General features: G+C 41.0%; 1 protein-coding gene across 1 annotated transcript in view; it reads left to right on the top strand.

Moving 5' to 3' along the window:
• The window catches only part of BAZ1A (bromodomain adjacent to zinc finger domain 1A), a 109,474-nt gene that overhangs the window by 65,651 nt on the left and 16,893 nt on the right, over positions 1 to 26,930 (top strand). Inside the window, exons 14-22 of the mRNA XM_054027108.1 lie at positions 101 to 325; positions 2,880 to 3,045; positions 3,359 to 3,472; positions 4,797 to 4,921; positions 8,710 to 9,321; positions 13,830 to 13,996; positions 14,380 to 14,534; positions 18,680 to 18,828; positions 26,622 to 26,869. Coding sequence (XP_053883083.1) covers positions 101 to 325; positions 2,880 to 3,045; positions 3,359 to 3,472; positions 4,797 to 4,921; positions 8,710 to 9,321; positions 13,830 to 13,996; positions 14,380 to 14,534; positions 18,680 to 18,828; positions 26,622 to 26,869 — 1,961 coding nt within the window. The remainder of the gene's footprint in view (positions 1 to 100; positions 326 to 2,879; positions 3,046 to 3,358; positions 3,473 to 4,796; positions 4,922 to 8,709; positions 9,322 to 13,829; positions 13,997 to 14,379; positions 14,535 to 18,679; positions 18,829 to 26,621; positions 26,870 to 26,930) is intronic.

Genomic DNA, 26,930 nt, shown 5'->3' with positions numbered 1-26,930 from the left:
TTTTATCTTGCTCTGTATTTTTTAAAAAGCACATTTTACATTGCTTGGTATGTATTGTTGGTCTCAATGCAAAATAACTTCTCACTGTTATTAACTATAGGCTGCAATTTGAAAAATTTGGATCTCGACAGCTGCACTCTTTCTGAGATTCTCAGACTTCACATCTTAGCATCAGGTGCTGATGTAACATCAGCAAATGCAAAGTATCGTTACCAAAAACGAGGAGGTTTTGATGCTACAGATGATGCTTGCATGGAGCTGAGATTGAGTAATCCTGGTCTGTTGAAGAAACTCTCAAGTACTTCAGTGTATGACTTGTCACCAGGTAATAAAACAAAATGAATGTCATGTTTAAGATGATTCAAAGCCATTCTCTAGGTGACCAATTTCAAATGTAACCCAGTGACCCAAAAGTTATTTAACAACCATTTGTCCTGTGTAAAACAAATTGGCAGTCTCACTTCAGTTCTTGGGGAGACAGGTATCCATGTCAAAAAACTATCACCCCAATTGGAACCCTTATAGATGGTCTCACTGAGAGGTCAAGGATTGCATGGGCGTGGAAATAAAATTACCCTTTCATTACTAGAGGCGTTCCATTCAGGTCAGAGTTGGGGTGGGGCAGTGGCTGGACAGCTTATGCTGTTGCTGCCTATTCTGTAGTTAAGTAGAGGACCTCCACCTCCAGGGTTGTCAGTCCAGAAATTATCTCAAGTGCCGTGTGCTCCTGTGAATATTTTTACTTACAACGGCTATACTACTAGGTATGCAAACTTAATTGGCCATAAGCAATTTTTAAAGCTACTTTTTGTTTCTAAAATGCTTCAAGATATTGGACACACAGATTCCCTTTTTCCTGCTTATTGCACTCTGGAGGAAGCTTCACTCTGTTCATGATTTTTTAACACTGGTGATTTATATGAATAAAGAACCCAGAAATTCCCACTTAAGTAATAGGGCACGTGATGAAGTCTCAGAACTTCTTGTTTTCCACTGAAATAAATTGGAGCTTTGTCTTCTCTACTGCATTTCTCAGTTGGCAGTTATGTTGACACTAATAGAAGTGTCTATTTCAAGAAATTTCTGTTTTGTACAATGTCAGTTGCCTCTTGTTTCACACATCCTGTGTGCATTAGTGCTCTTACTTGGATGCAAATGTACGTGTTTTTGGCTGGGTCAGCTTATATGTGTTTCAAAACCAGTTGCTCCCATCTTCCGTAACATATGGAATTCTTTGAGAGACTGTCTCAAGGGCATGGCTTTGTGGAGGAAAGAAATAAAAAGAATACAGTTACTGAATAACTAGAGTCCTTCAAATGAACTATCTTCAGATTCGATAGCCAGGTGAACCTTTGATCCTTGGAAAATGGCATTTTCCAGATTTCAAGTTAAGTGAATGCATAAAGATGGCTATATAGTATCTTGAACTTGTCTCAATGTACATTAAATCTATACATTTCTGCCTGAAAGATAGAATGTCAGTGGGTCCTGAACCCACATGGCTTGTTGTGTAGACATTCCAAGAGTGAGCTCATCCAATGAATTCTTTTCATTGATCCATAGAGCGAAACTAGAAAGCTGAGTCAATCACTGTGATATAACCTGCTATTTTTAGGTTGCCCTGTCTGTTTTGTGCCCACAACATACTTTCTGAGATGGTTCATAGGCATAATGGCCACAGCCCTTTCGGTGCCTATACCTAGCAACAAGACAAGCATATATGCAGTTTGTATGTGTCCCTGAGAGGACAGAAACAAGGTTCCCTTTGAAAGCATGAGCCAGAATTTCTCTTTTCACCTCCCAGCCCCCAATCCGCAGGTTTAATGGTTGGATCCAATTCAAATTAGTAAAACAGAATATGTATATTTTAAGATAAATACAGCAGAACCTAAAATAAGAGTTAGGATATCTGCAAAAATATGCCATATGTTGTGCTACAAACTCAATTACACAGGAAAAAAAGATAAAAAACAATAATTCTGCTTTACAGATCACCTAACTCATAAGATGTCCCTGTTTGTTTAGAGCCACCACCACGTGTAGTGCATGTTTACTACCTTCAGATTAGTGCTTTGTCATTGCTGTAATCTGTGACTTTCTCCTGGGAGAAAATGTCCTGTCTGGGTAATGTTCTTGCCAGATATTGCCACATATGCTTTTGGTCACAAGGTGAATGAATGATTTTAGTTTGGAAGTTATGTCACTGCACATACTAGCTTTAAGCTGGTATCCTCACACTTGCAGATTTATTTTATTTATCTTTTAAATTGCTATTTCCTTTTGTCTGGTACAAGATACATAACATTTAAGACTTAAATTGCATCCTGATTAATAAATCATTTCCCAGGTGTCACAAATGTTTCAAATGAGAATTTAATTTAAGGTATGGTAATGGTAGCTTCTATGTTTTTGAGATTTTTTTTCTTTCATATTATCAGTGTTTCCCAGTGTGAATTTCAAACAACATAAATCTTAGCAGATGTCTTTCTTTCTTCCAAAACTAAAATACTTTCTACCTTTTTGTACTGCTAAAAATGCTTATGTAATACTTTCCTAGGATAACATGTAGATGAAAAATTCACACTGGAAATTTATTTGTGCAATGATCACAGTTCTTAGTTTATAGATAAGTAGACTACAGAAGTAAAAAAATCATAACTATAGGTTATAACTAAACTGGGCTGGTTAGTTACCTCATGGCACAATTGCCAACAAAAAAATTGGCATTTCATCTTAACCCTGCACATCTGACAATGTCTGCTTGATTTGATATGTCATTTCTTCAGTAAGAAGCTATCTTGGGCCTGAAGCTTACTATATAAAGAGTACTTCTGCACCTTTTATAATGAAGCATAAACAATTAACATGAATTTTATCAGGGGAAAAGATGAAGATTCTTCATGCCCTCTGTGGGAAGCTTCTGACTCTCGTCTCCACTCGAGATTTCATTGAGGACTCTGTTGATGTATTACGACAGGCAAAACAGGAATTCAGAGAGTTAAAGGCAGAACAACATCGCAAAGAAAGAGAAGCAGCAGCAGCAAGGTAAGAAGTGAACATAACCCAGATAAAACTAGGTGGGACTCCTTTACGTCAAAAACTTAGCTGCTGGATCTGAAGAAGTAACAATTACTGTTTTTGTTTGTTTGTTTTTTGTTTTGTATTCTGCCAGGCTCTTAAGGCCTCAATCAGGATTGAGGCCCTGTTATGCTAGACATTGTACAAAGATGAGTTCCTGCCCTTAAGTTAGCATTTTCATCCCATGGTGATTATTATAAAGGAAAGGGACATAACCAGATTAAATTAGGCACTCTCTTTATATGTTAATTGCTTTTTTTTATATTCCCCCTATCTGTAGGATACGTAAGAGGAAGGAAGAAAGATTAAAAGAGCAAGAACAAAAGATGAAGGAGAAACAGGAAAAGCTGAAGGAAGAGGAGCAAAGGAATCCTTCTGCAGAAGTGTCTGTTGGGTAGGATCAGTTATTCTACTATGATAAATACAATTTTGAGCCTGCTTTTTAAATGGTTGGTTTTGGTATATGGGACCAGACCCTAAGGCAGTGTAAATCTTTTTGACTTAAATGGAACTATGCCAGTTTATACCCACTGGGAAATCTGGTCCTTAATGTTGATTATAGAAACAAAAGGAAAAATGATTGTATAAAACAATACCATTTTCTTTTTAAAATAATAGAAAAGGGTTGTTGAATACAGATATTTTCTATAAGCAAGTAAAGCCATGGTGTCCGACAGTAGCAGTTTGCGAGGTTAACATTAGTACTTGATTTTCTAATTTACTAACTTGGGTGACTGTAGATCGTTATAGATTTTTAAGGGCAGAAGGGACCATTGTGATAATTACTTTCGCCAAAGTACCTCATTCAGTAATTTCTGCATCAAGCCCATAACTTTTTTGTTTGAACTATAGCATAAATATTTTGATTCTTAACCAGCATGCTATTCTAGATTATCTCCATAGAACTGAGGTTTTTACACTGATAGAACCCTGTATTTCCATAAGCAAGACTCATACTTATGCAGCAGCACATGCATGCCTTCCTTAAGACCCTAAATTGTATTTTTCAAGGTTCTGATCCTGCAAAAATGTATGTATATGCTGATATATGTGTAGTCTCATGGACTGCTACTTGTATGCTCTAAAGTTAAGCATGTTACGTATTTGCAAGATTGGCGTCATGCTGTGTAATAACCACCCTATAAAAATCAGTGCTTAGTAAATGGTACAAATGTGGGTAAGGGAAATGTATTTTCAGTTTTCTAAGAGGGCACTGCAAACAATGTAAAATAAAAACTAAAAGGCTACATCCTCAGCTGGTGAAAAATGGCATAGCTCTGTTGAATTCAGTAGAGCTACGCTGATGTACACCATGAGGATCTGGTTTTAAAACTATAAAATTCCTTTAAATGTTTGGGATGGTGTTTAAAAATAGTTAAGTCCTGGATTAGGCTTTAGTACAATATTTCTGTGGTTATGGCTCAATGTTTTGGTTTCTAGGAAATACTTCCTATATCTTTTTAAAGTTCTTTTTTCTACCCCCTCCGCTCCCCCCAGTTTATATTCTTACATTAGGATGTGAAGTTCGACTATATGGAGTCATTTTGTTGAATAGTGAAGTAGTATAATAAAAGGAAAAAATACATCTACAATTCTTCACAGGGCAACTTTTGATAATAAAATACTCATTGTAAAGCATATTCGGCAATGTACTGTATGTTCTTTGCCAGCTTCATTCAGTTCTTTGACTATGGACTTTCGTTGTATTATTCCATCAGGGAAGAAGAACGGGAAGACCTTGATACTAGTACAGAGAGCAAAGAAATTGAGCAGAAGGAACAAGACTTGGACACAGTGACCGAAGATGAGGAAGAACCAGGACCAAACAAAAAAGGAAGAAGAGGTAAAAAAATAAATTACTGTGTACTTTGTATGTATGCATAAACCAACAATTGGGCAAATTTTTACTTTTCTAGTAAACCTTTAAAAAGCATTAACCTTCATTGTAAATGGAAAGAAAAACCTTGATCATAATGAGTTAATAAATGAATTGAGCTGGTTTGATCCCTCTTTTAGCTCTCAGTCCTATGTACTCTAGTGCTTCTATTCCTCTATTGTCTTCTCTGGTTGCCTTCTGGACTTTGTGTGTAAGACAGGAGATAGGCTGTGGCTTGAAAAACTGTTAGTTATTAGTGCTCTACATGAATGGTGGCCGACTTCAGGCACTTCATCTTTTGTAGAATTTAAGAAACTAGGGTTACCATACGTCCTCTTTTTCCCGGACGTGTCCGGCTTTTTGGCACTCAAACCCCCGTCCGGGGGGAATTGCCAAAAAGCCGAACATGTCCGGGAAAATGGCGGCTCTGCTCCTCCCCTGACTCTTCGGCTCTGTTTAAGAGCCGAGCTGCCCGAGCGCTATGGGCTTCAGGCAGCCCCCCCTTGCCTCCGGACCCCAGCCGCCGGCTGGGCACTTCCCCTCCCGGGCTCCAGCGGCGCAGGGTCCGGAGGTGTGGGGGCTGCCCGAAGCCGGTAGCGCTGGGGCAGCCCAGCTCTTAAACAGAGCTGAAGAGTCAGGGGAGGAGCAGAGCCTCCAGCCGCGGCGGCTCTGCTCCTCCCTGACTCTTCAGAGCCGAGCGCTACGGGCTTTGGGCAGCCCCCATGCCTCCGGACCCTGCGCCACCGGAGCCCGGCAGGGGAAGTGCCTGGCCGGGGGCGCAGGGTCCGGAGGCAAGGGGGCTGCTCGAAGCCCAAGCGCTACTGGCTTCACGGTTTGCCGGGCAGCCCCCAGACCCTGCGCCCCCGGCTGGGCGCTTCCCCTCCCGGGCTCCAGCTGCGCTGGGGAAGCGCCGGCCGGGGACGCAAGGTCTGGGGGCTGCCCGGCAAACCGTGAAGCCAGTAGCACTCGGGCAGCCCTTTCCGCGTGGCTGGGAGTGGGAGGGAAGAGGGGGCGGAGTTAGGGTAGGGTTGGGGCGGGGGGGAGGGGCGGAGTTGGGGCGGGGCTGGGGGTGGGAAATGGGCAGGGCCAGGACCCCGTGGAGGGTCCTCTTTTTTTTATTTATTAGGTATGGTCACCCTAAAGAAACCAATAATTTTTCCATAGTGTTCTTTAAGGTGATTTGTACCACCTAACTAACTAACTCTATCGATGGAGGGAGGTGTGAGGCATGATGCATCCAGGCCCAGATTTACCTCCAGGCAGACAGCTTTAATCAGGGCAGGCTCCAGGATTTTGGCTGCCCCAAGCAGCCCAAAAAAAAAAAAAAAAAAGCCGCGATCGCCATCTGCAGCAGCACTTCAGCGGGAGATCCTTCACTCTGAGCAGGAGTGAGGGACCGTCTGCCGAATTGCCGTCGAATAGTTGGACGTGCCGCCCCTCTCCGAAGTGGCCGCCCCAAGCATCTGCTTGGTAAGCTGGTGCCTGGAGCTGGCCCTGGCTTTAATCTCCCCTAGGAGCTTCCGAGGAATTCATCTAGGAGGAACTGCAAGTGAGCTGCACAGAATCATGCAACACTGTGGCTTACAGGCTGTCTGTAGGGCCTCCAGGGATGAAAGAGTTGTCTAACTTTTGCTGTTCCTCTGGGATGGACATTTTCTACCTCTGTGGGCTTTGTGCGAGGTTCTTTGCTTTTGAAAGCCCTTGATGATTTTGGACCTCCATTGATACATGGAATAGGAATTCTGAGTCTTATTATAATGCTTTTCATTCTGTAGTGCTTTCCATTGGATGTTGAGATATGATAATCACAAATGTTTGCAAAAGCTAAAAAAAATTATATATTTTTTAAACACTAATGTATTAAGCCTTAAAATACCATTCTGCCTATATGGTAGGCAAATATTACTATCCACATTTTACAAATGGAGGAAACTGAGGACAATTACACAGGAAGTCTATGTAAAAGCCAGGAATAAAATGCGGGTTGCCTGATTCCCTGTCCTCTGTTTCAACATCAAGTTCTTCTTTCCAGTTTAACTATCTCAGCCTGTGTTGCTGGCAGGGTCTTTAACTTTATTACAGTTTTACTCATTAAATCATATACTGGAATGTTTTCAGTGAGTCCATGTTGAAAATTAAGGTAGTAGAAAATTAAGGTAGTAAATTACTTTATCGTGAACAAACTTTTCATATAACTGGGATTGAAATGTATGTTTGTGTACTCTGGGGTGTGTGTGTGTGTGTGTGTGTGTGTGTGTGTGTGTTTTGGTTTGTGGGGTTTTTTTAAATAGATCTCATGGCAGTAAATGCAAGGCCAGAACTTTGTGTGGTGGTTTCTCTGTGAAATCCTTACAATTTTACTTAGTCTCCCATGAGAGGTTGTCTGTAACACCTTTATATTCTCAATGGTATAAATAATTATAAAGAACAATAAATAAAACTTGTTCTAGGTTCTGGAAGGAGAAACTGTTATAAATAGGCCTTTCCTCTATGCATGCAAGTAAATTTTGTTCCTTTTGTTCCTTGCTATTGACCAGTGATAAGTTAACCTGATTCTAAACAAAACTGTTGTGAATAAAGTGGGAGAATCTAAGCCAGTGGTCTCCAACCTTTTTATGCCCAAGATCACTTTTTGAATTTAAGGGCAACCCTTTACCCTGCCCCTTCCCCAAAGCCCCTCCTGCTCACTCTCCCCTACCCTCACTCATTTTCACTGGGCAGGGGGTTGGGGTTCGGGGGGGGGGGTGCAGGCTCTGGGCTGGGGCCAAGGGGTTCACAGTGTGGGAGGAGGCTCTGGGCTGAGCCTGGGGCAGGGGGTTGGGGTGCAGGAGGGCATGAGGGGTGCAAGCTCTGGGAGGGGGTCGGGGTTGGGGCAGGGGGTTGAGGTGCAGAGGGAGTACAGGGTGCTGGCTCCAGGAGGGGACTCAGGGCTGAGGGTTGGGGTGTAGCCTCCCGCCGGGCGGCACTTACCATGGGAGGCTCCCAGGCAGTGGCGCAGCGAGACTAAGGGCACGTCTTCACTACCTGCCGGATCGGCGGGTAGCAATCGATCTATTGGGGATCGACTTATCGCATCTAGTGAAGACGCGATAAAATCGATCCCTGATCGCTCTGCCATCGACTCCGGAAATCCACCGCGGCAAGAGGCGGAGTTGACTGCGGCGCGGCAGCGGTCAACTCGCCGCCGTCCTCACAGCCAGGCAAGTCGACCTAAAATACGCAACTTCAGCTACGCTATTCACGTAGCTGAAGTTGCGTATCTTAGGTCAACACCCCCTCCCCCGCCCCCGTAGTGTAGACCTAGCCTTAGGCAGGCTCCCTGCCTGCCCCGGCTCCACACTGCTCCCAGAAAGAGCCAACGTGCCTCTGCAGCGCCTGGGAGTGGGGTGGGGGGCACGTGGCTCTGTGCGCTGCCTCTCTCTGCAGGCACCGCCCTCAAATCTCCCATTGGCCACAGTTCCTCATTCCCAGCCAATGGGAGGTGTGGGGGCGGTGCTTACAGGCAGGAGCAGCGCGCACAGACCCCTGCCCACTCCCCAGGGCGTGCTGGCTGCTTCCGGGAGTGGTGTGGGGCTGCGGCAGGCAGGGAGCCTGCCTTAGCGGCAGCCCCGCTACATCACCAGTGATCGCGATCGACTGGGAGAGTCCCCAGGATCAACCAGTCGATCGCGATTAACGGGTTGGTGACCACAGATCTATGCTAATGACGGAGGTTACAAGTACAGTACTGTCAGTTTTCTTCCTTTCATTTTTAGGTAAGAGAGGGCAAAACGGATTTAAGGAATTTACAAGGCAAGACGAGACTTCTTGTGAAAAGAGTGAACCTCTTACTGCTGAGGAGGAAGAAGCTTTAAAACGGGAGCAACAAAAGAAAGAGAAGGAACTTATAGAAAAGATTCAGAATGCTACAGCCTGCACCAATATCTCTCCACTGGGTCGTGACCGCATGTACCGACGCTACTGGATTTTCCCCTCCGTTCCTGGATTGTTTATAGAAGAGGACTATTCTGGTCTCACAGAAGACATGTTATTGCCTCGACCCTCTTCCTTTCAGAATAGCGTACAGTCTCACATCACAAATGAACTTCAGGTATCCACTAAAACTGGAGAGTCTTTGAAGTCATCTGAATCTACCTCCAATATTGACCAAGATTCATATGCCAGTGTTGCTGTAGAGGTGCCAAGACCAGTATACAAGCCAAACCGCTGGTGCTTTTACAATTCTCGGGAACAACTGGATCAACTCCTAGAGGCTCTGAATTCCCGAGGACATAGGGAGAGTGCCTTAAAAGAAACTCTTTTACAAGAGAAAAATAGAATATATGAACAACTAAACAGTTTTCCTGTGGAAAAATTCCATATTCCAGGTAAAGGGCAGCTTCCTCCAAATGTATTTGATCTTAATTTGCTTTCACAATTGATTTCAGAGTAGCATTATAAGAATTCTTATTAGAATATCCTATAAAATGATTAAATGATTCTACCAAATGTCTTAGCAGCTGAACTCTTTGCTTTTCAGAAAACAGATTTCAGTGTGTTTTTGTGATGGATAATGTATTTCATGAGTGTCTCAGTGGAAGGGTAGTGGCTTCACTGTTTTCTCAATGTTGATTCATAAATCAGAGTTGCTATTGTTGGTCTTTTTGAAGAAGTAATTAGCTATACCCACCTGGGAAGAAGCTAGCTACAGCATGCATAGCTAGGAAAAAGGCAAGGGAGTCTTAAAGGTAAAAGAAAACTTTGGTGTAGATGGTAGATCCTGAACACTGGTATCTGACATGAGCTCGTTTTCAGTATATTGATGATATCTCAATATTTCTGCTCTGAAAGAAAAGACAAGATGGTCTGCCTTTGAAGACAGAAGACACAAGGAGAGGCAACTACTATTACTTAGGCTTGGATGGGTGGATGGCTTTTCAGATGATGATTTGTGAAATAATTCAAAACCTCTGCAGAACTGATTAATATGAACAGGATAAACAATTATATGTTGCCTGATTGCTTTTTCCCAAGAATTTGGCACAAAGACCTAACTGTGCTAGCCTTTGTGTGACATGCACAGACTTATCCATGCAGAAGTTTCTATACTCATATTGGCACATCCTCCCTACAAGAGTAGCTTTTTCTGAAGAATAACATTGCTTTTGTGTGTGTCAAAATTTGGAAGCCTGCTTGAAACTATTGAACTTTTTTTTTTTTTTTTTGCTTAGAAAAAATGAGGCTTACATATAGGTATACTACCAGTAAGACAGTTGCATATATCACTGACACAAGTAAAGGCTGTGTCTTGTATACTTCACAAAAACTTAGTGAATTTGTTTGTGAAGTGTTTTACAGGAATTTAACTGAAAAGGAAACTTTCTATGGTACAAAGTATTTCATTTAGGGCAAGTCTACATTACAGCGCTACATCGATGCACCTGCACTGGTGCAGCTGTGCTGCTGTAGCGTGTCTGGTGAAGATGTGCTATGCTGATGGGAGAGCACTCTTCTGTCAGCATAATTACTCCACCTCAGCGAGAGCAGACAGCACCAGTATGGACAGTGTGAAACTTGTGTTGCTTGGGGGTGGGGAGGAGGCTTTTTCACAGCCCAGAGCAACGTAAGTTATATCGACTTAGGCTGTAGTGTAGACCTGGCCTGAGTCTTGAATTATGTAAAATTCCTGTGAAGTTATCCACAGTGAACTATCTTGAGACAGTCTAGGTAGGGGTCGCAAGCTCATTCAGAGGAGTGGTCTGGATTCCTTGTTTAATTATAGCCTGTGGGTCAGGAAATGCATCCAGGACACTTTCTATTCCCTTCAGTCCAAAGCTGATCTCCCACTGTTGTCAGTGGAGGCTTGCAAAGAGATCAGAGGGAGAACACAGCCTTTATATAGTAATTAAACTTTGTTTAGTACCTTGTCACATTCTTCACTCTAAGGAAAATATGTTCCCTTTCTGGTCAGAGCTATTTAACTATTTGTCAAGTACCAGAGGGGTAGCTGTGTTAGTCTGGATCTGTAAAAAGCGACAAAGATTCCAGTGGCACCTTATAGACCAACAGACGTATTGGAGCATAAGCTTTCGTGGGTGAATACCCACTTCTTCAGATGCATGTCTGATGAAGTGGGTATTCACCCACGAAAGCTTATGCTCCAATACGTCTGTTGGTCTATAAGGTGCCACAGGAATCTTTGTCGCTTTTTACCTATTTGTGTTTTCTTCCTTTTTCTTTTTCTTTTTCTTTCCATTTTCTTTGTCTTTGTGTGTCCTCTGTTTTTCACTCTGCATGTTCTTCCCTGCAACAACGCCCAATTCCAAGCATCATGGGCTTTACTCCCACCTCCTACCTCCATTACATCTACTAAAATGAAAGAATAGCTAATGTTAACAGTGAAATGTAACTGTTGGACGTTGGAATTGACACTCAAATAAATTAATAGGGGGTACGGGAATTAATACCAGTGGGTGGTGGTTGTTTCAGGCCGTCTGCAGATTCATTGTTTTGCCTTCCTTTGGAAGGTTATCTCTGCAGACATGAGAGGCTAGAAGCTTTTTTTTTTTTTTTTTAATGAAATCTTTAGATTCTGTACAATCTGACTTTTTTGTAATGAGGGCCATATAAATAAATGATGTGTGCCTCATCTAGCTGATGCCCATGTGTAGGTGCCCCTCATATAAATGGATATTGGTCACACACACAAATTTCTTTCCTTCGGTATGTTTTAGGTTTTCATTTACAAACAGAGAAAACATTATAGTATAAATGTAAAAAACTCCACCTCTTTCCCCGTTACTGCTAATGATAAAACCATGTACTCTGGACAGGAACTCTGGCCCAGTTTATTCAACAAAGGAAAGAATTCTGTGGTAAAGTTTGTAAATTGTGCTGCAGTGATGATATAGCCATGGCAATTTTACTTTTTGGTTGGAGTTCCGTTGCAACAGAACTTAGCAACTCCCCCGTTTCCTTCAGTTGAATGGATCAACAATATGGTTGTAAATGCTTTAAAATACTACCAAGGTATTCCTTTAAATGTTATAGGCAGCAGCTTATTGTTTTCCTCCTTCCTTCCTTCCCCCTTCCCAACCTGTCAACTGGCTTAAAAACAAGACTAGAACCTGATAACCCTTAATTTTAAAATGTTTCTCCAGTACCTATCAACTTTCTCAATATCATCTCTTTGCAACTCACAGCCTACCATTTGATTCATGCACAAGGCCTAAGCCAAAAAGAGAACCATCCAAACACACCTTAGAGCAGGGGTGGGCAAATTTTTTGGCCCGAGGGCCACATTGGGGTTGCAAAACTGGATGGAGGGCCGGGAAGGGAAGGCTGTGCCTCCCCAAACAGCCTGCCCCCCCCGCCCCCTATCCACCACTTCCCACCCCCTGACTGCCCCCCTCAGAAGCCCCGACCCATCCAACCCCCCCCTGCTCCTTATCCTCTAACTGCCCCCTCCCGGGACCCCCACCCCTAACCGCCCCCTGCGTCCCCACCCCCTATCCAACCTCCCTGCTCCCAGTCCCCTGACTGCCCCAACCCCATCCACACCCCCACCCCCTGACTGCCTCCTGGGGCCCCTTATACAACCCCCCGGCCTACTTACCAGGCAGAGCAGCATGTCTGGTTGCCATGCCAGCCGGAGCCATACACGCTGCCGCTCTGTTCGGCAGGAGTGCACAGCTCCACCGCTCAGAGTGCTGCCCGCACAGCAGCGTGGCTCAGTGGGGGAGGGGCCGGAGGCTAGCCTCCCTGGCCGTGAAGGACAGTCCCACGGGCCGAATGTGGCCCGTGGGCAGTAGTTTGCCCACCTCTGCCTTAGAGTAATGGTACCTGGTGGAGACATGTGGAAATTGTTCCATTACTTGCAAATGAGAGTAATAGAAATCTAGGCATGTAAATAGTGGTTAAAAAAAAAGTAACCATGTAACCAATTAAAATGTTATCGGTTAAACACTTAACCGGGGAATTAGGAATGCTGGGGGTGCTGCAACACCCCCATGTATTACATGGGACCCCGGCTGCTGGCTCCACGTGCCTGGGGCAGCAGTGGAGCTCTGGCTGGCAGCCAAATTTAATTGTTAACTGTTAACCAAAACTGATGAGAGTGATGCTTATTGGTTAACCGGTTAAACTTTTACATCCCTATAGAAATTTCCCCTTCTCTCCCTCCCCTCCCCCCCCACCCCCAAAATCTGGGAGTTACAATTACCAACAGCTTCTGTCAGTTCATTCTTGACTGACTGCCTCCAAGTTTTTGTGTACTTCTCTCTTCAGCACACTCCCACCCTAACTCCCTTACACCCTGTGAACAAAGACTTTTGCCATCCATGATGGTTTTACAGACTGTGGGTTTAATCTTTTTGAGTGTGTTGTCAACTCTTTTGTGCCTTCCAATCTTTGGCATATATTTAACTTTTATTATTATAATGTGCTGTTTGACATTTATTTTCATATCTTAAAGCTTTTATTATCCCATTCTTTCATTTGGCTTTTTTAAAGGGACAGTGTCAACTTAACATCTAGACAATGTGACAAATGAGTTAGTAGTGTCAGAGACTACTGGCGGTTACTTGTTAAAGTGGTAGGTAAAAGCTTTTAAGATAGGCATGTGATTTTTAAGTAAACAATATCCCTTTAATCTGCTTGCTTTCGGGAGGTCTGGATGTTAATATCCATCTTTCTTTGGGGATGTAGATATTTGATCCTGGTTTGGGTTAGATTCTACTTTGATGATATGAAAATCTCAATACTGAGATACTTTCTAATAATGAGAGGTATTTTAAAGAACTATTTTTTGTTAATAATAATCCTATTTATTTAAAGTGTATTTTCTTGTCACTTGAGAAATAGAAAGCCCTAACAAAAAGCGTATTGGTTGTTGCAGACAAACTTCAAAGTGACAACAAACCTCTTTCATCAGGGCGGGGAAGAATACAGAATGCACATGATACATTTCAAATGTCTGCAGAAAAGCAACTTGAACTGAGACTTAGAGACTTTCTTTTGGACATTGAAGACAGAATCTATCAAGGAACACTGGGGGCAATTAAGGTATTACATTATAGTTTTTCATGGAAAGTAGCATTTCTAGGAACCAAACAGTGCTGCTCACTCTTTTGCCTGAACAAGAACTGTGCACAGTTCTTGATTTCATTTGAAATTCAAGTTTGGGGGGAGGGATAGCTCTTTGGTTTGAGCATTGGCTTGTTAAACCCAGGGGTTGTGAGTTCAATTCTTGAGGGGGCCACTTGGGGATCTGGGGCAAAATCAGTACTTGGTCCTGCTAGTGAAGGCAGGGGGCTGGACTCAATGATCTTTCAAGGTCCCTTCCAGTTCTAGGAGATGGGATATCTCCATTAATTTCTAATTTCTTAAACATGTACAATTATTGGCACAACCAGAAGTCTGCAGTCTCTCATTCATGTTTTCTGCAGGTTACAGACAGGCAATCTTGGAGAGCAGCCTTAGAAAATGGGCAGTATGAGCTACTAAATGAGGAAAACAAGGAAAATGGTATCATTAAAACTGTGAATGAGGATGCTGAAGAAATGGAAACAGATGATCAAGCCAAGTTTATTGTAAAAGACAGGTAAGAGCTGTGATTTAAATAGCAAATATCTTTTCTTTACCAATCTTGAAATAGTTGTTTTCTATGTGTGTTATGGGATTTTTGTGTAGGTTGACTTTTTGCACATCAACACCTTGCTAAACTAACTGCTATAATTTTTTATAAATTCTCTGAACCAACATTTTCTATATTAAAAATATTAGTTTTTTTAAGCAATGTATTAATGTCCAGTGAGCTATAGAACTTTGCTCTAGTATTTGCATGACCGTGTTTGTTACTTTGTATGTTTAAATAAAATAGGTCAAGTACTATGTTGCAAAATATACACATGTATTTTATATCTTGCAACATATTTGATCTGTCTGACAGCCAACATCCAGACTTAATTTGCTGGGGAAAAAAGCTCAATAGAAAGGCTATATAAGCCTATGATTTAGTCAAGGGTATTTATAGTATAAGTCATGGACAGTTCACGGGCAATAAACAAAAATTCAGGGCCCCCGTGACCTGTCCATGACTTATACTATAAATACCCCTGACTAAATCTTGGGAGGCTGTAGGGGTGCCCCGGGGTCAGCGGCACCAGCCACCTGGGGCTACTAAACAGCTGCTGCTCTGGCTGCCTGGGGGGGACTGCTGCTTGGCAGACCCTAGGACCGCCTGAGCAGAGGCCGGTGCAGTTGGCCCTGGGGCCGCTCCAGCAGCGGCAGGTGTGGCTGTCCCTGGGGTCAGCCACACTGGCCGCTGCAGAAGTCAGAGTCACAGAAAGTCATGGAATCCATGACAGACACTGAGGTCTAAGTACAATTAATGTTGCATCATTGTTCACCCTATCCCTCCCCCAACCCTTCACCAGATGAGCTGCATGTTTAACTTTTCTTCAGCAGTAGGAAGAAATTAACACAATGGCGCCCTGACCTTTATTAGAATCTTTGATATTGCTGCAATATAAATAATAAGTGAACTGATTTTTGTGAAATACAGTTCACTCTATTTAACACTAGTTGTGATCTACCTAAAGTAAATTGCAATTCAGTAAAAACAGAAAGGAAACCTCAAATTACATAATATTGCAACTATAAATGTATACATCTATTAATAGACTGTATACATGTAAGGATGAGGAAGAGGGACCTTTTCCTAAATCAGTTTCTCAACCTATGAAACTGGAGACATTGGTAGAAAACTTTTTATTGCCCCATTCTCAGATGGCTCATCTTCAGAATCCTTTTTGTAATTGTACACTAACTTAATGGTTTCAGAAACAAAATCTTTAATATATATCGTGTGCCCTGAAATAACATGGATATTTATAGCTTCATCCAGAGAGATTTATATTTTGTTAAACACTATACTTTTGTTCCGATTGATTAATCTCTGATCTGGAGAGAGCAAAGCTGTTCGTTCCAGATCAGAGATTTATCAAAGTTATTTGTGGACAGCTTCCTGAATCATATCTTGAGGTTGGGAATTGGACAGTGTTGCAGTTAGAATTTATTTTTTCTTATCTATTTATCTTTATAGCATGTTGCTGAATTAGCAGTCAGACTAAATAGGATCCTAGTTTAAAACAGATGTCCAGTAATTGTTCACTCATTTCCTTTGTATCTTTGATAGGATCTGGGGATTTTCTGCTTCCTGAAAGCCATAATATTGAACTAGTCCTTTCATGTTTAATTTTAAAAAAACTGAAGTTTTAAGTACTCTTTATTGCCTGCACTCAGTTCTACTGCAGAAGCCTTTAATTCCACCATTGTTATTCATAATATTGACTCTTTTAATTAAATATTCTGGTTTGTGCGCCTCCAATAAAAGTCTTGTATACTAAAATAGAAACTTAAGGATTCTGGAGTCATGTGATGGAACCCTTTTGATGTTGGTCATTCCATCCAACTCTGAGCAAATGATGTCTCATAAGGGCCTAGGAGGCCAAGTAGTGCAGTATAAAGAAGCATGCAGTCTTCTTTCCTCTTTCAGGCTTTTTGGGCAACAAAGTATTAAAGGTACACATATGACTTCAAAATAGTGTTAGCAGCTTTTGAATATCAAAAAGAGCAGCAACAATAGAAAGCTTGCTTTGTTCATTCATCAGGAAATCAGATTTTAGTTTATCCTTCATTAGTGATGTTTAATCAACTGCTAACAAAAGTTATTTCTGTAAGAATTGCTCTTCTCCATTCTACTGCAAATTGAGTGAAAAACTTTTAACTATACACCTCTGCCCTGATATAACACGAATTCGGCTATAACGCTGTAAAGCAGCTCTCCAGGGGGGCGGGGCTGCACACTCCGGTGGATCAAAGCAAGTTCGTTATAATGCGGTTTCACCTATAATGCGGTAAGATATTTTTTTTGGCTCCCGAGGACAGCGTTATATTGGGGTAGAGGTGTATTTTAAAAAGAAAACTGAGTAACTGCTTTCTGTGTTTGAAATGTACTCTTACTTCTAGTTGGTGTTGGAATATCTTTCAAGCTCCTTTGTTTCACTACATTCAGTCCGATTCCAATTACTGAAGTCAGAATTCAGGGCAATGCACATTTTGAAGCTGCACTATCAGTTGTCTGCACTATCAGACTACAAATTTGGTACTCCTTCTTGGGAGAAAATGTATGCTTTCACTTAAACAAAATTGAAATGCTGACTTACTTTCCATTTCGCTCTTTATCATCTGCACTTACTGCAGCTTACTTGTCTGTTCAAACTGGCTTTTAAAAAAAATAAATGGGGGAGTGGGGGGAGATTACCAGGGAAGATAGTGGTTTTTGAGCAAGACACAAGTGGGAAATTGTTTTCTAATTCGCTTTAAGAAGATGATGATGTTGATGCTTCTGTCTGTTAAAGGTAGTTTTAAAACTCGTTAAGTTTGCAGTTATTACTGGTCAAGTGCAGGGGTTTTTGTTGTTTTTCCCGCCTCTAGAATTCTCTTTTTGTCAGTCTGATAGTTATATTCTCACAACAAACTTGAACTCCTGCTGACCCTACCATATGTATTCTACAATGGTATAGCTGATGGGGGGTGGGGGAACGAGAGTTGGAGGTTAACACTTACAAATTCTTTGGGGCCGTGATAGTTTAGGTGCTTTTTGTAGAGGCTTAAAGGTTCACTTCTGGTTATCACATCATTTAGAAAAAAACTGACTTCTGGAAATATTACAGTTAACAGTGAATTTTAATGAGGTAGAACTGCAGATGGTTACACTTGACTCAGACTCAAACCGATAAAAGGCCTAATGCTCTTATTATGGAAGCAATCCATTGTACCAAATGTAGAAAGCTTTCATCATATCTGCTAAGCCCCATCAGTATGATATGTTGTATGGGCTCTTCCTGAAAATGTGTGCAGATTGAAGACTGACTTGGTCTGTAAGTGACTCTACTCCATTTAGAGTCATTGCAACTTGTAATATTATGTCCCTCAAGACATAAATGGATTTGGGGGATATTTTTAGGCATTGTCTCTACTTTCAGCATGAATGGGCTATTTCTGCACATTGTAGTTCTTTTTATCTTTGGATTTTGTGGGGGCCTTTGTCTTAGGGTTTTTATTTTATGTTAATTTTATGAATATGTGGGGAAGGGTCGTTATCCTGATGTTATGTAGTATAAATGTAAATATATAGTGATGGTGAGCAATTTTATTTTCACAGGGTGGAATTTTTGAAAGCAACTCAGTGATTTAGTAGTGCAAGTCCCAATGTAGACATTAAGGAATGTCTGAAAATTTCACCCTTGTATACTATAAATGGTTATGTTCTCGTATTTGGTTTGTTCTTTCTATATTGCTATACTGCAGTCTTAGAATAACTTATGCTATTTATTTGAAGGGGGATCCTAGTAAAACATTTTCCTACAACTGTCAGAGGTTTTTTTTGTGTGTGTGTGTGTGTGTGTGTGTGTGTATTACACTATTATATAATTCCTGGGGCCAATTCTTGTTACTTATGGTGTAGCATTTAGGGGCTCTTTAAAACAGTATTTTATAGCTGCATGTTCAGTATGTATTTGGTAAATGCACTACAGCTTGTGTGGGGTGAAGACAATGGAAACCCACAGGGATGCAAACAAAGCTATATAATTTTTTAAAAGATTTTCATTAATATTTATCTCCTTTCTCAATATTGGATTTAAAATCCCATAAATCCTATCAACTTTTTAAAAATTTTAGACTTGTTGGATTAAAAACGGAAGCTCCAAGTACTGCATCAACAAATACGAGCACTCCGCAGCCAGTTAATAATGTGGTCCATTACTTGGCATCTGCACTGCTTCAGATAGAGCAAGGCATCGAGCGCAGGTTCCTCAAAGCACCACTTGGTAAGCATTTAATCTTGATATCATGTCTTCTTTTATGTATTAGATTTTTTGAAGAGAAACAGATTTTTTTTTTCCTTTTTCTTTTTCTTTCATGAAGTGTTTTGGTGATACTATACCAGGACAAAAGAACACATAACTAACACCTTTCCATGGACATTGTGAAAATAAAAATATTCAAGAAGTGGTTATTGCACAACAATAATTGCTATAAATCTGTGGAACATTGGGGAATGTTCAAGTTCCCCAAATTCTTTCTATAGTTTCTGCTCTTGGGCTATGTGGCCTTTAGTGTGTACTCTTGGGAATTTGAACAAAAAGCTTATAGTATAAAGTGTAGAACACCTTGGACAAGACAACTTGGTCCAAGTCTCAAGAGGTATGTGTCATCCAGTGGTACCTGGGGTAGCCCTCATGAAAATGCCAAAATCAGGACAGGCTGCAAAAGGGAGAGCAGAAAAACAGGTGGTTAACACTGAAGTTCAACTCACCAACCAGTCACAAACTGTACTTTTGATCCCCCACACTGGTTATCAAGAAGCTAAAAAAGAAATCACACAGCCCCCTTATTGCATTCCAGTACTCTGGCTCCCAGTCAGCACCTAGGTCCAGTACAGTGAGAAGTTTATTTAAAAAACTCTGCTCTTTATACAAAATGTTCTTCTGAACCCCAAAGGGCCAGCCACATTGCCAGGCCAATATTCGGTTGGATCTTACCCAAAATACCACACTGCCAGCCAATCCTTTAGCATCTAAAGCTAAAGGTTTATTCTAAAAGAGAGACCAAGAAGAGAGTTGTTAAATGATAAAGCTGTCAGATACATACAGAGACTTCAAAGTCCATATGTCAGGTTTTTAGCAGTATTTTGGGAGTTTGCTGGCTTGAAAGTCCCTCTGGAACACATCCACAGGATGGGTCATTCAGTCCTTTGTTGAGAACAGGGGTCCCCAACACAGTGCCCGCGGGGTATCTAAGTGTGCCCGCGTACTGGCCGGCGGACGAGCATCCGCCGAAATGCCACCGACAAGCAGCAGCATCCAGAGGTGTCGCCACCGAAATGCCGCCGATTTCTGGTGGCGATGCCTCTGGATGACGCTGCTTGTTGGCGGCCTTTCGGCAGATGCTCGTCCGCTGCCAGGGTCCTCCGTGGCTCATCATCTGGCGCCCGCCAGACGAAAAAGGTTGGGGACCACTGGTTTAGAGCTTCAGTTTGTTACTCCAGAGGTAAGAAGCAGGAATGAAGACCAAACAGAGACAATGCAGCAGCCTTTCATAGTCTTTTGCCGTGTGGCTTGTTATTTCCTTTGTCCTAAACACAAGATACCCAGCACATGGCATGGAAAAGCCTTAGAGTTCTCTGTCTTTAGGCATACCACATGCCTTGCTGACTCATAAGGTGTATTTCCTGGTTCCTTTCAATGGGTTCATTGTACAGTTGAAGACCCTTGATGGGCCATTGACCAGGCTAGGCAGTGCTGATGCCAGTCTGTCTGGGGATATCCCCCAGATGCACAGCACAAGTCTGAAATACAGATATATCATACATATCTATAACTCACAATACAAAGGTGATACAAACATATAAACAAGATTATCATACTTGGCAAATCACAACTTTTTCACAGATACCTTACACAGCATATCTGATCAGATTCCTTGCAATTTTATAATATTGGTATAACTAATATTATAAACGGTCTGCCATATTCCATGTAGTGTCACAGCATGTACAGTATACGTCTGTCGAGCACTGGTCCTTTTTTCCCCCTCTAACCTGCCTGAAAGTAACTAGGAGAGACCCCCTTTTTGTTGTTGTTGTTGTTTGTTGCTTTATCATACAGTCTTTTCCTTCTTCAGAGAACCCCTATTACATTAATTTATCCTCTAAATTGTTCCTTAGAAATTTTAGAAAAAAAACCTAAAGTTCCTCGTTACTGAAATTATTAATCTAGAATACTTTTTAGTTCTGTGGCCTTTATGCTTGTAAGGACTTTTTTCCCAACATCAAGCATAATTTTGCTAAGTGTTTTGATCAATCAAAAACTTTTTTTTTTCCTTCAGTTTTTTCCATTCAATGTTACATTTTTTTGGTGTGTTTGAAAATTTTTTAAATCAACTGTATCTAAATTTTTAAACAAAACATGGTTTTGAAATGAAAAGTCAAAACATTTCATTTTGAAAATGTCAATAATTTTTTTTTTAATTTAGCCAAAACCACTTGTCAAATTTATGAATAGTTTTATTTGCCCTGAAACGGCGTTTTTGCTGAAAAATGCCATCTTCCTAAAAATTTTTCCTCGGCTTTAGTCCCATATACATTTGAGAGTCCACTTTATAAATTACTCAAATATTCTGTTTTCTTTGTTCACAGTTTTCCATAGTCCTAATGATTAGATTTTTGGGAGGGAACGGGGTAGGAATCGTGCTTTCATACAGGTTTGTTCTGTTGTCTTACAAAGAAATCTAATAGTGTTGTAGGATAGCTGGCTTGTCTAAGTGGCAGGCCTTAAATCTCATATGTCCTTACTTCTCCTTTCAAGACTCTGCCATATTACTTTAACTAAACAGGTATTGTTAAAGTGCTACAGACCCTGCATCACCCCAGTGTGGAACTGTTATGCCAATATATCTTATTCACATGCAGGGAAGGGGAATATATTATACTAATATAAGGCACCTTTATATTGGTATAATTTCATCCACACTGGGCAGGAGGGCGAGGGAAATTGTACTGCTTTAACTATACTGTTCTAACTATATTGCAGCAGAAAAACACACACTTCCCACCCCCAACTGAAATAGTTTATACTGGCATAAAAATTGTGTACACCAACCACTCTCACCGAATTCTGTATCAGTCTGCCTTGGCAAAGTGATGATATATTTTACTCCACAAGTTTTCTTGTCAGCCCCCAAGTCATAGGTATTTTTGGTCAGGTGGCCCTTATGCACAGAAAAAAGTCATTTTGTTGCAGTTACTTCATACATAAACCAAGTTAAGATATTCTAGAACAAAGCCTGCTCATTTTCTAAAGAATTCTAACCAGGAAAAAAAAGAAGAAAAAAGCTAACACTGCTTTAAGAAGATAAAACAAGACTGGTTTATAGGGCCAGGTCTAAAAGAATAAAGAGAAAATTCAATCAAATAACTAAGATTGAATTGTCATCACTTGAAAAGGTTGGTTATTTGAGCTCCATTTCAGCAGGTTTAATTAGTTTGATGGTAAAAATGCTGGACGTCGTGGAGCTTTATGTACATGAGAGCTTCCTGGGGTAAACTTTTTGTAAGAATAGGACCCCTCCATTTTTCTGAAACAAACAAAAGTTACAGTAGAATCCCTTCACTTTTTTTGTCTTCCCTGTTGCCATTTCTTCATTCCATTTCCCTGCTTTTTTATCTTTTCCCTTTGTTTTAGTTCCTGTTCTCATTAGGAATTGGAGCCACATTTGAAAACCGTTTTTGCCCTTAGCTCAATTTCCACCTCTCCTACTCTCCCATCCATAGTGCTTTATGAGCACTGAAGGAACTTCAGAGTGAAATTTACTATGAGCACTGCCGGTTTTACTTCTTGCAGCCTCCAGGGTGTACAGTAGACAAAGGAAATCGGCACAGAGTTGAATGACCAGATGCTCAACTCTGTTCCTTTGTGTTCTATGTGTGCACCAGGCTGCAAAGAGAACTCTATCACTGATTAGAGAAAGTTTCGATCTGAGGTATGCGTACAAGTGGAGCAGCAGAGAATGACTGACAGAGTAACGGGTTTCAGAGTGGTATCTGTGTTAGTCTGTATCAGTAAAAACAATGAGGAGTCCTTGTGGCACCTTAGAGACTAACATTTATTTGGGCATAAGCTTTTGTGGGCTAAAACCCATTTCAGTAGATGCATGGAACGGAAAATACAGAGGCAGGTATAAATACACAGAGTAACAAAATTCAAAGGGGAATTTAGGAAATGCAGGAAATATTACCATCTATAGGAGTCCTATTGGTATCCAGGAAGTGCTAGGCAGATTGCTAGTTAGTTGCTAATCTTTCAGTTTGGCAGCCAGATTAAACAACAAATTGGTTTTGAAGCTACACTGCATTATATATTGGCTGCAGTGCCATGATGGGATTTGTATAAAAATTTGTTTTCTGTTATTGTTGGTCCTGCATAGGGACAAAATTAACCCAAGAATACTAGGGAGAATTCCAGTACCAGGGAAAGGTGGTGGTACCTTCTGTCGTACACAGTTGGGCTTGCACAAATTCTATATTGAAACATCTGAAAATTAAAGCTTTTACCTTTTTTTCCTGGCAATGGGTCTTTTGATGGAAGAAGTGGGGTTGTTGGTTTCTTGGATGCCTTTTTTTTTTTTTTTTTTTTTTTTAAAGCACTCTTATATAGTGCTTTCTATCAGTAGATCTCACAGTGCTTTACAAAGGAGGTGAGTATCATCCCCATTTTATAGATGGGGAAATTCAAGCACAGAGTGGTGAAATGATTTGCCCAAAGTCATCCTGTAGGCTAGTGACAGAGCCAGGAATAGAAATCAGATCTCCTGAATCCCAGTCCAGTGCTCTGTCACTGGACCACACTGTCTCTCATAGAACTATAGAACTGCCTCTCAAATACAGTCTAGTCATTATTTTTCTAGATTTCTATATGCAAGGCGTGACTCTAGTTCATTGGTTCCTAACCTTTTATTTTTGTTGTTGGAGCCTCTTTGTGATTGGTGGATAGGAGCTTTCACCTCCCCTTAGTCCTTTGCAAAATACATTGTTACAGTTCTATTACGCCATTCTTGTCTTTTTCTTCGAAGATTTTTGATATTTTTGTTTTGTTGTTCCCCTCCTTTCAACATGCAATATGCTGTACTGTTTTATACATCCCTCATCACCACACTATCTGAGCACACCTTCCATAGTACAGTAAGTGATATGACTAGCATCTGTCACATGTGGTTCATTCCCCAGACTCCTCCCCAAGGGAGAATTTTGTGTGCAGCGTAGGGGTTTGGTTTTTGTCTTTCAATGTATATCTTGCTATATGTGTGTTAAAATAGGCAAGGTCAAAGAAGTGTGCCTAGGGTCAAGTGTAGATAGTCTCTTGGTCTATCCAAGGCCATGATCAAGTGTCTTGATGTTTTTGGTCTTTTGGCCTTGAGATGAAAACCCTGTCTTTGCTTCTGGGACCTTGAAGTGAAAAAATTCTCTAAGTTAGATCTGTGCTTGGAGCAGAAGTTGGTAAGGTTTGTGATGCTTCACAGTCTCGGACCAGCCCCTGAGAAAGTTCTGTCTGATAAGCTTTCCCCTTATAGTAGAACAGTGGTTTTCAACTGTTAATTAAAAAGTTGTTTGAAATAACTTTACAAATTTAACATTAGGTGATGCAGAAGATAATAAAAGGAACCAATGGGGGTATAAAAAGAGGAAGAGGGAGGAAGACCAGTCTAGTCAGAAAGATGGTAAATTTTAAAAAATGTTCTGTATTTTTAAGAGTTAGAAAAAAACTGAAATATTTTATTGTCACTTTTTTTTTCTTGACATGTTGATAATTCTATAGTCACTTGCATAGAATGAGGGAGTAGAGAGCTCTGAAATCGTAAGACTGTTTGTTTCTTCCTGCCCATCTAAATGGTGCTTGAGGTAAAAACAAAAATAATTTTTAAGGGTAAAATGTTTTACTTTTTTGGCAGAGTCAGAAGGAACTACACTTGGTTTTGATGTAGGAATCTGCACAAGTTCATAGAAGCAAAACCTATTAGTTTATTCTTTATTGTCTGAGCAACATAAAAATCTACCACATATATGATTACATAGGAACCCTTCCTTGAAACTTTTTGAAATAGAAAATTGTTCCCTGAACACATTTACTGATGTGACAACATGGATTTATCAAACAAGTTATCTAGTGGAGTAGGACCTAATGGCCCCAGCTGAGATCGGGAGGTCCCACATTCACTCTGTAAAGACCTGGGAAAAGAATATCCTTTTCCCCCCAAAGAGTTGACAATCTGAATAGACAAAGGGTAGGAGGAAAAAGCATTATACTGCTACACAAAGGGAACTGAGACTCTATGATAAAAATGACTTAACTGTGGTCACACAAAATCTGTGGCAGAGCTGGGCATTGAACCCAGACCTCAAGTCCCTTTAACCACTGCTTTAATCACAAAAATAACCTTCCTCTCTGTTGAATTTTAAATAATAAATAGAGGTAGATTCAGATTTACCAAAACCTGAGGTCTTTTGCCCAGCTTCCCTAACCTAAACTCTTTCTGTCTCCTCGCTGGGTGGTGAGAGAGTCTCTTTCTATATTTGTCTAGTCATTGCAGGCCTTTAGTCTCTGCCTTTTCTCACAACCAGTGTCTAAACTGGAGTTGCGTGACAGTTTAACGTGACAGTTTAACATAGGCAGTGCTAGGAGGAGCCACACTTCAGTACCAGATTCTGGGTGGGAAGGAAGAAAGGGCCTTGGATGAAGAATACTTAATCTCAACATGGCCTATTAAATGATAGGTTAGGGTTGGGACTTCTCTCCCTGGGGAGAAGTTGGTTTGCCAGCAGCTGAATTGTAGACCATTCCTGTACCCATGTCGTGACTGGCAATGCAGGTGGCATGATCATGCACTTCAGTAGTGACATACTGGTTTTCCTCTGCTTACCCAGTTTTCCAGACTGCTTCTTTCAACACTCAGGAGGAGCTTGCTGCTTTTTTAGCAGCAATGTTAATCTTCATTATCAGAAAGCTATCGTTAGTCGACCCCCAACAGACGTAATTCTGGATAACCATACACATTGCCTTCCTTCCTGTTCTAGATTGTTGCCTAACAATTCTTCCATTAAGGCACTAGTCTAGACAGATCCACTTGTCTGTGTTGTCATATGACGCTTTGTAACAGTAGCGGGAAGGTCCTCTGATGATGTAGTTTGCATTAAGTTTCCAGAAAGCTTGTTGGTCATTTAAAATCTCAGGGCCAGATTCAGACCTTACCTCTACCACACCTGTAGGGAAGAAGCAGCCAAGTAGGACATAACTTTTTTCTGACCCACTCTGAACTCTTCCAAAAGCCACATAGTTTATAGGTCTTCCACAGAAAGAGTTGTAAAGGGGAACGTTGAAGGGCTTGGAATCAGTGGTATATCTGGGTGTGGGGTTTTTTGTTGTTGTTTTTTTTTAACATGAGTGCTGTCTATCTTGCTGATTCTCTCCTCTTCTTCCTGCAATACAGGACCATGCAACTTGTATTTACTTATTTTATTTCTTCAAATTTGGGGTGCATGATTTAGATTTTTTTTTAATGAGAAAATGGTTATTGTATAAACATCAGTGCTGAGCAACTGCTGTAACTTTTTTTACTTCCTCCTTGACCTGTAAATATATTGGTTTAAAAAACAAGTATTTCCAGTTACTTTTCATTTATTTAGTGCCTGTGTGCTGGAGTATTTTCTTTCTTTTAGTTTAAGAATCTCTTGGATTTCAAAATTGACACCAAAGCAAGACACTTGACATGAATATTCACATCATGTGTTGACAACAGCTTAGTGTTAAAGGGAGAAATCCAAAGATGAAACTTCATTGTTCACAGGTTTGCACTAAACTCTTGTGCCAGGATGTAAGCCAGGAAATCCCTGACACTGAAGGGTTAAGAAATGAATGGGAATTCTCTTTGGGTGCTTATTCCTATTTTATCACATGAAAATTAGCCTTTACCTATGAGTATCAGTTCAGATACACAGAATCTTCAGTCTAGAATGAACCTAGATGTTTGTATAAGTAATGTAATTTCTGTTTCCTTCCTATAATACAAGATGCCAGTGATGGTGGCCGTTCATATAAAACAGTCCTGGATCGCTGGAGAGAATCTCTTCTTTCTTCTGGCAGCCTGTCCCAAGTCTTTCTACATCTCTCCACATTGGATCGAAGCGTTATCTGGTCTAAGTCCATTCTAAATGCTCGTTGTAAGATGTGCCGAAAGAAAGGTGACGCGGAAAGCATGGTGCTGTGTGATGGCTGCGATCGAGGTTATCATATCTACTGTATCAGGCCCAAGCTCAAGGTGTCTGAAGAAAAAGCTTTTGAAAATCTAGAATTCAGGTAAGGCTTAAGACTGATGGCAC

The sequence above is a fragment of the Malaclemys terrapin genome, chromosome 4 (genome assembly GCF_027887155.1).
Source record: "Malaclemys terrapin pileata isolate rMalTer1 chromosome 4, rMalTer1.hap1, whole genome shotgun sequence".
Taxonomy (NCBI): Eukaryota; Metazoa; Chordata; order Testudines; family Emydidae; genus Malaclemys; species Malaclemys terrapin.
Note: the sequence above shows the minus strand (reverse complement) of the source record. Positions and strands in the feature narration are given on the sequence as shown.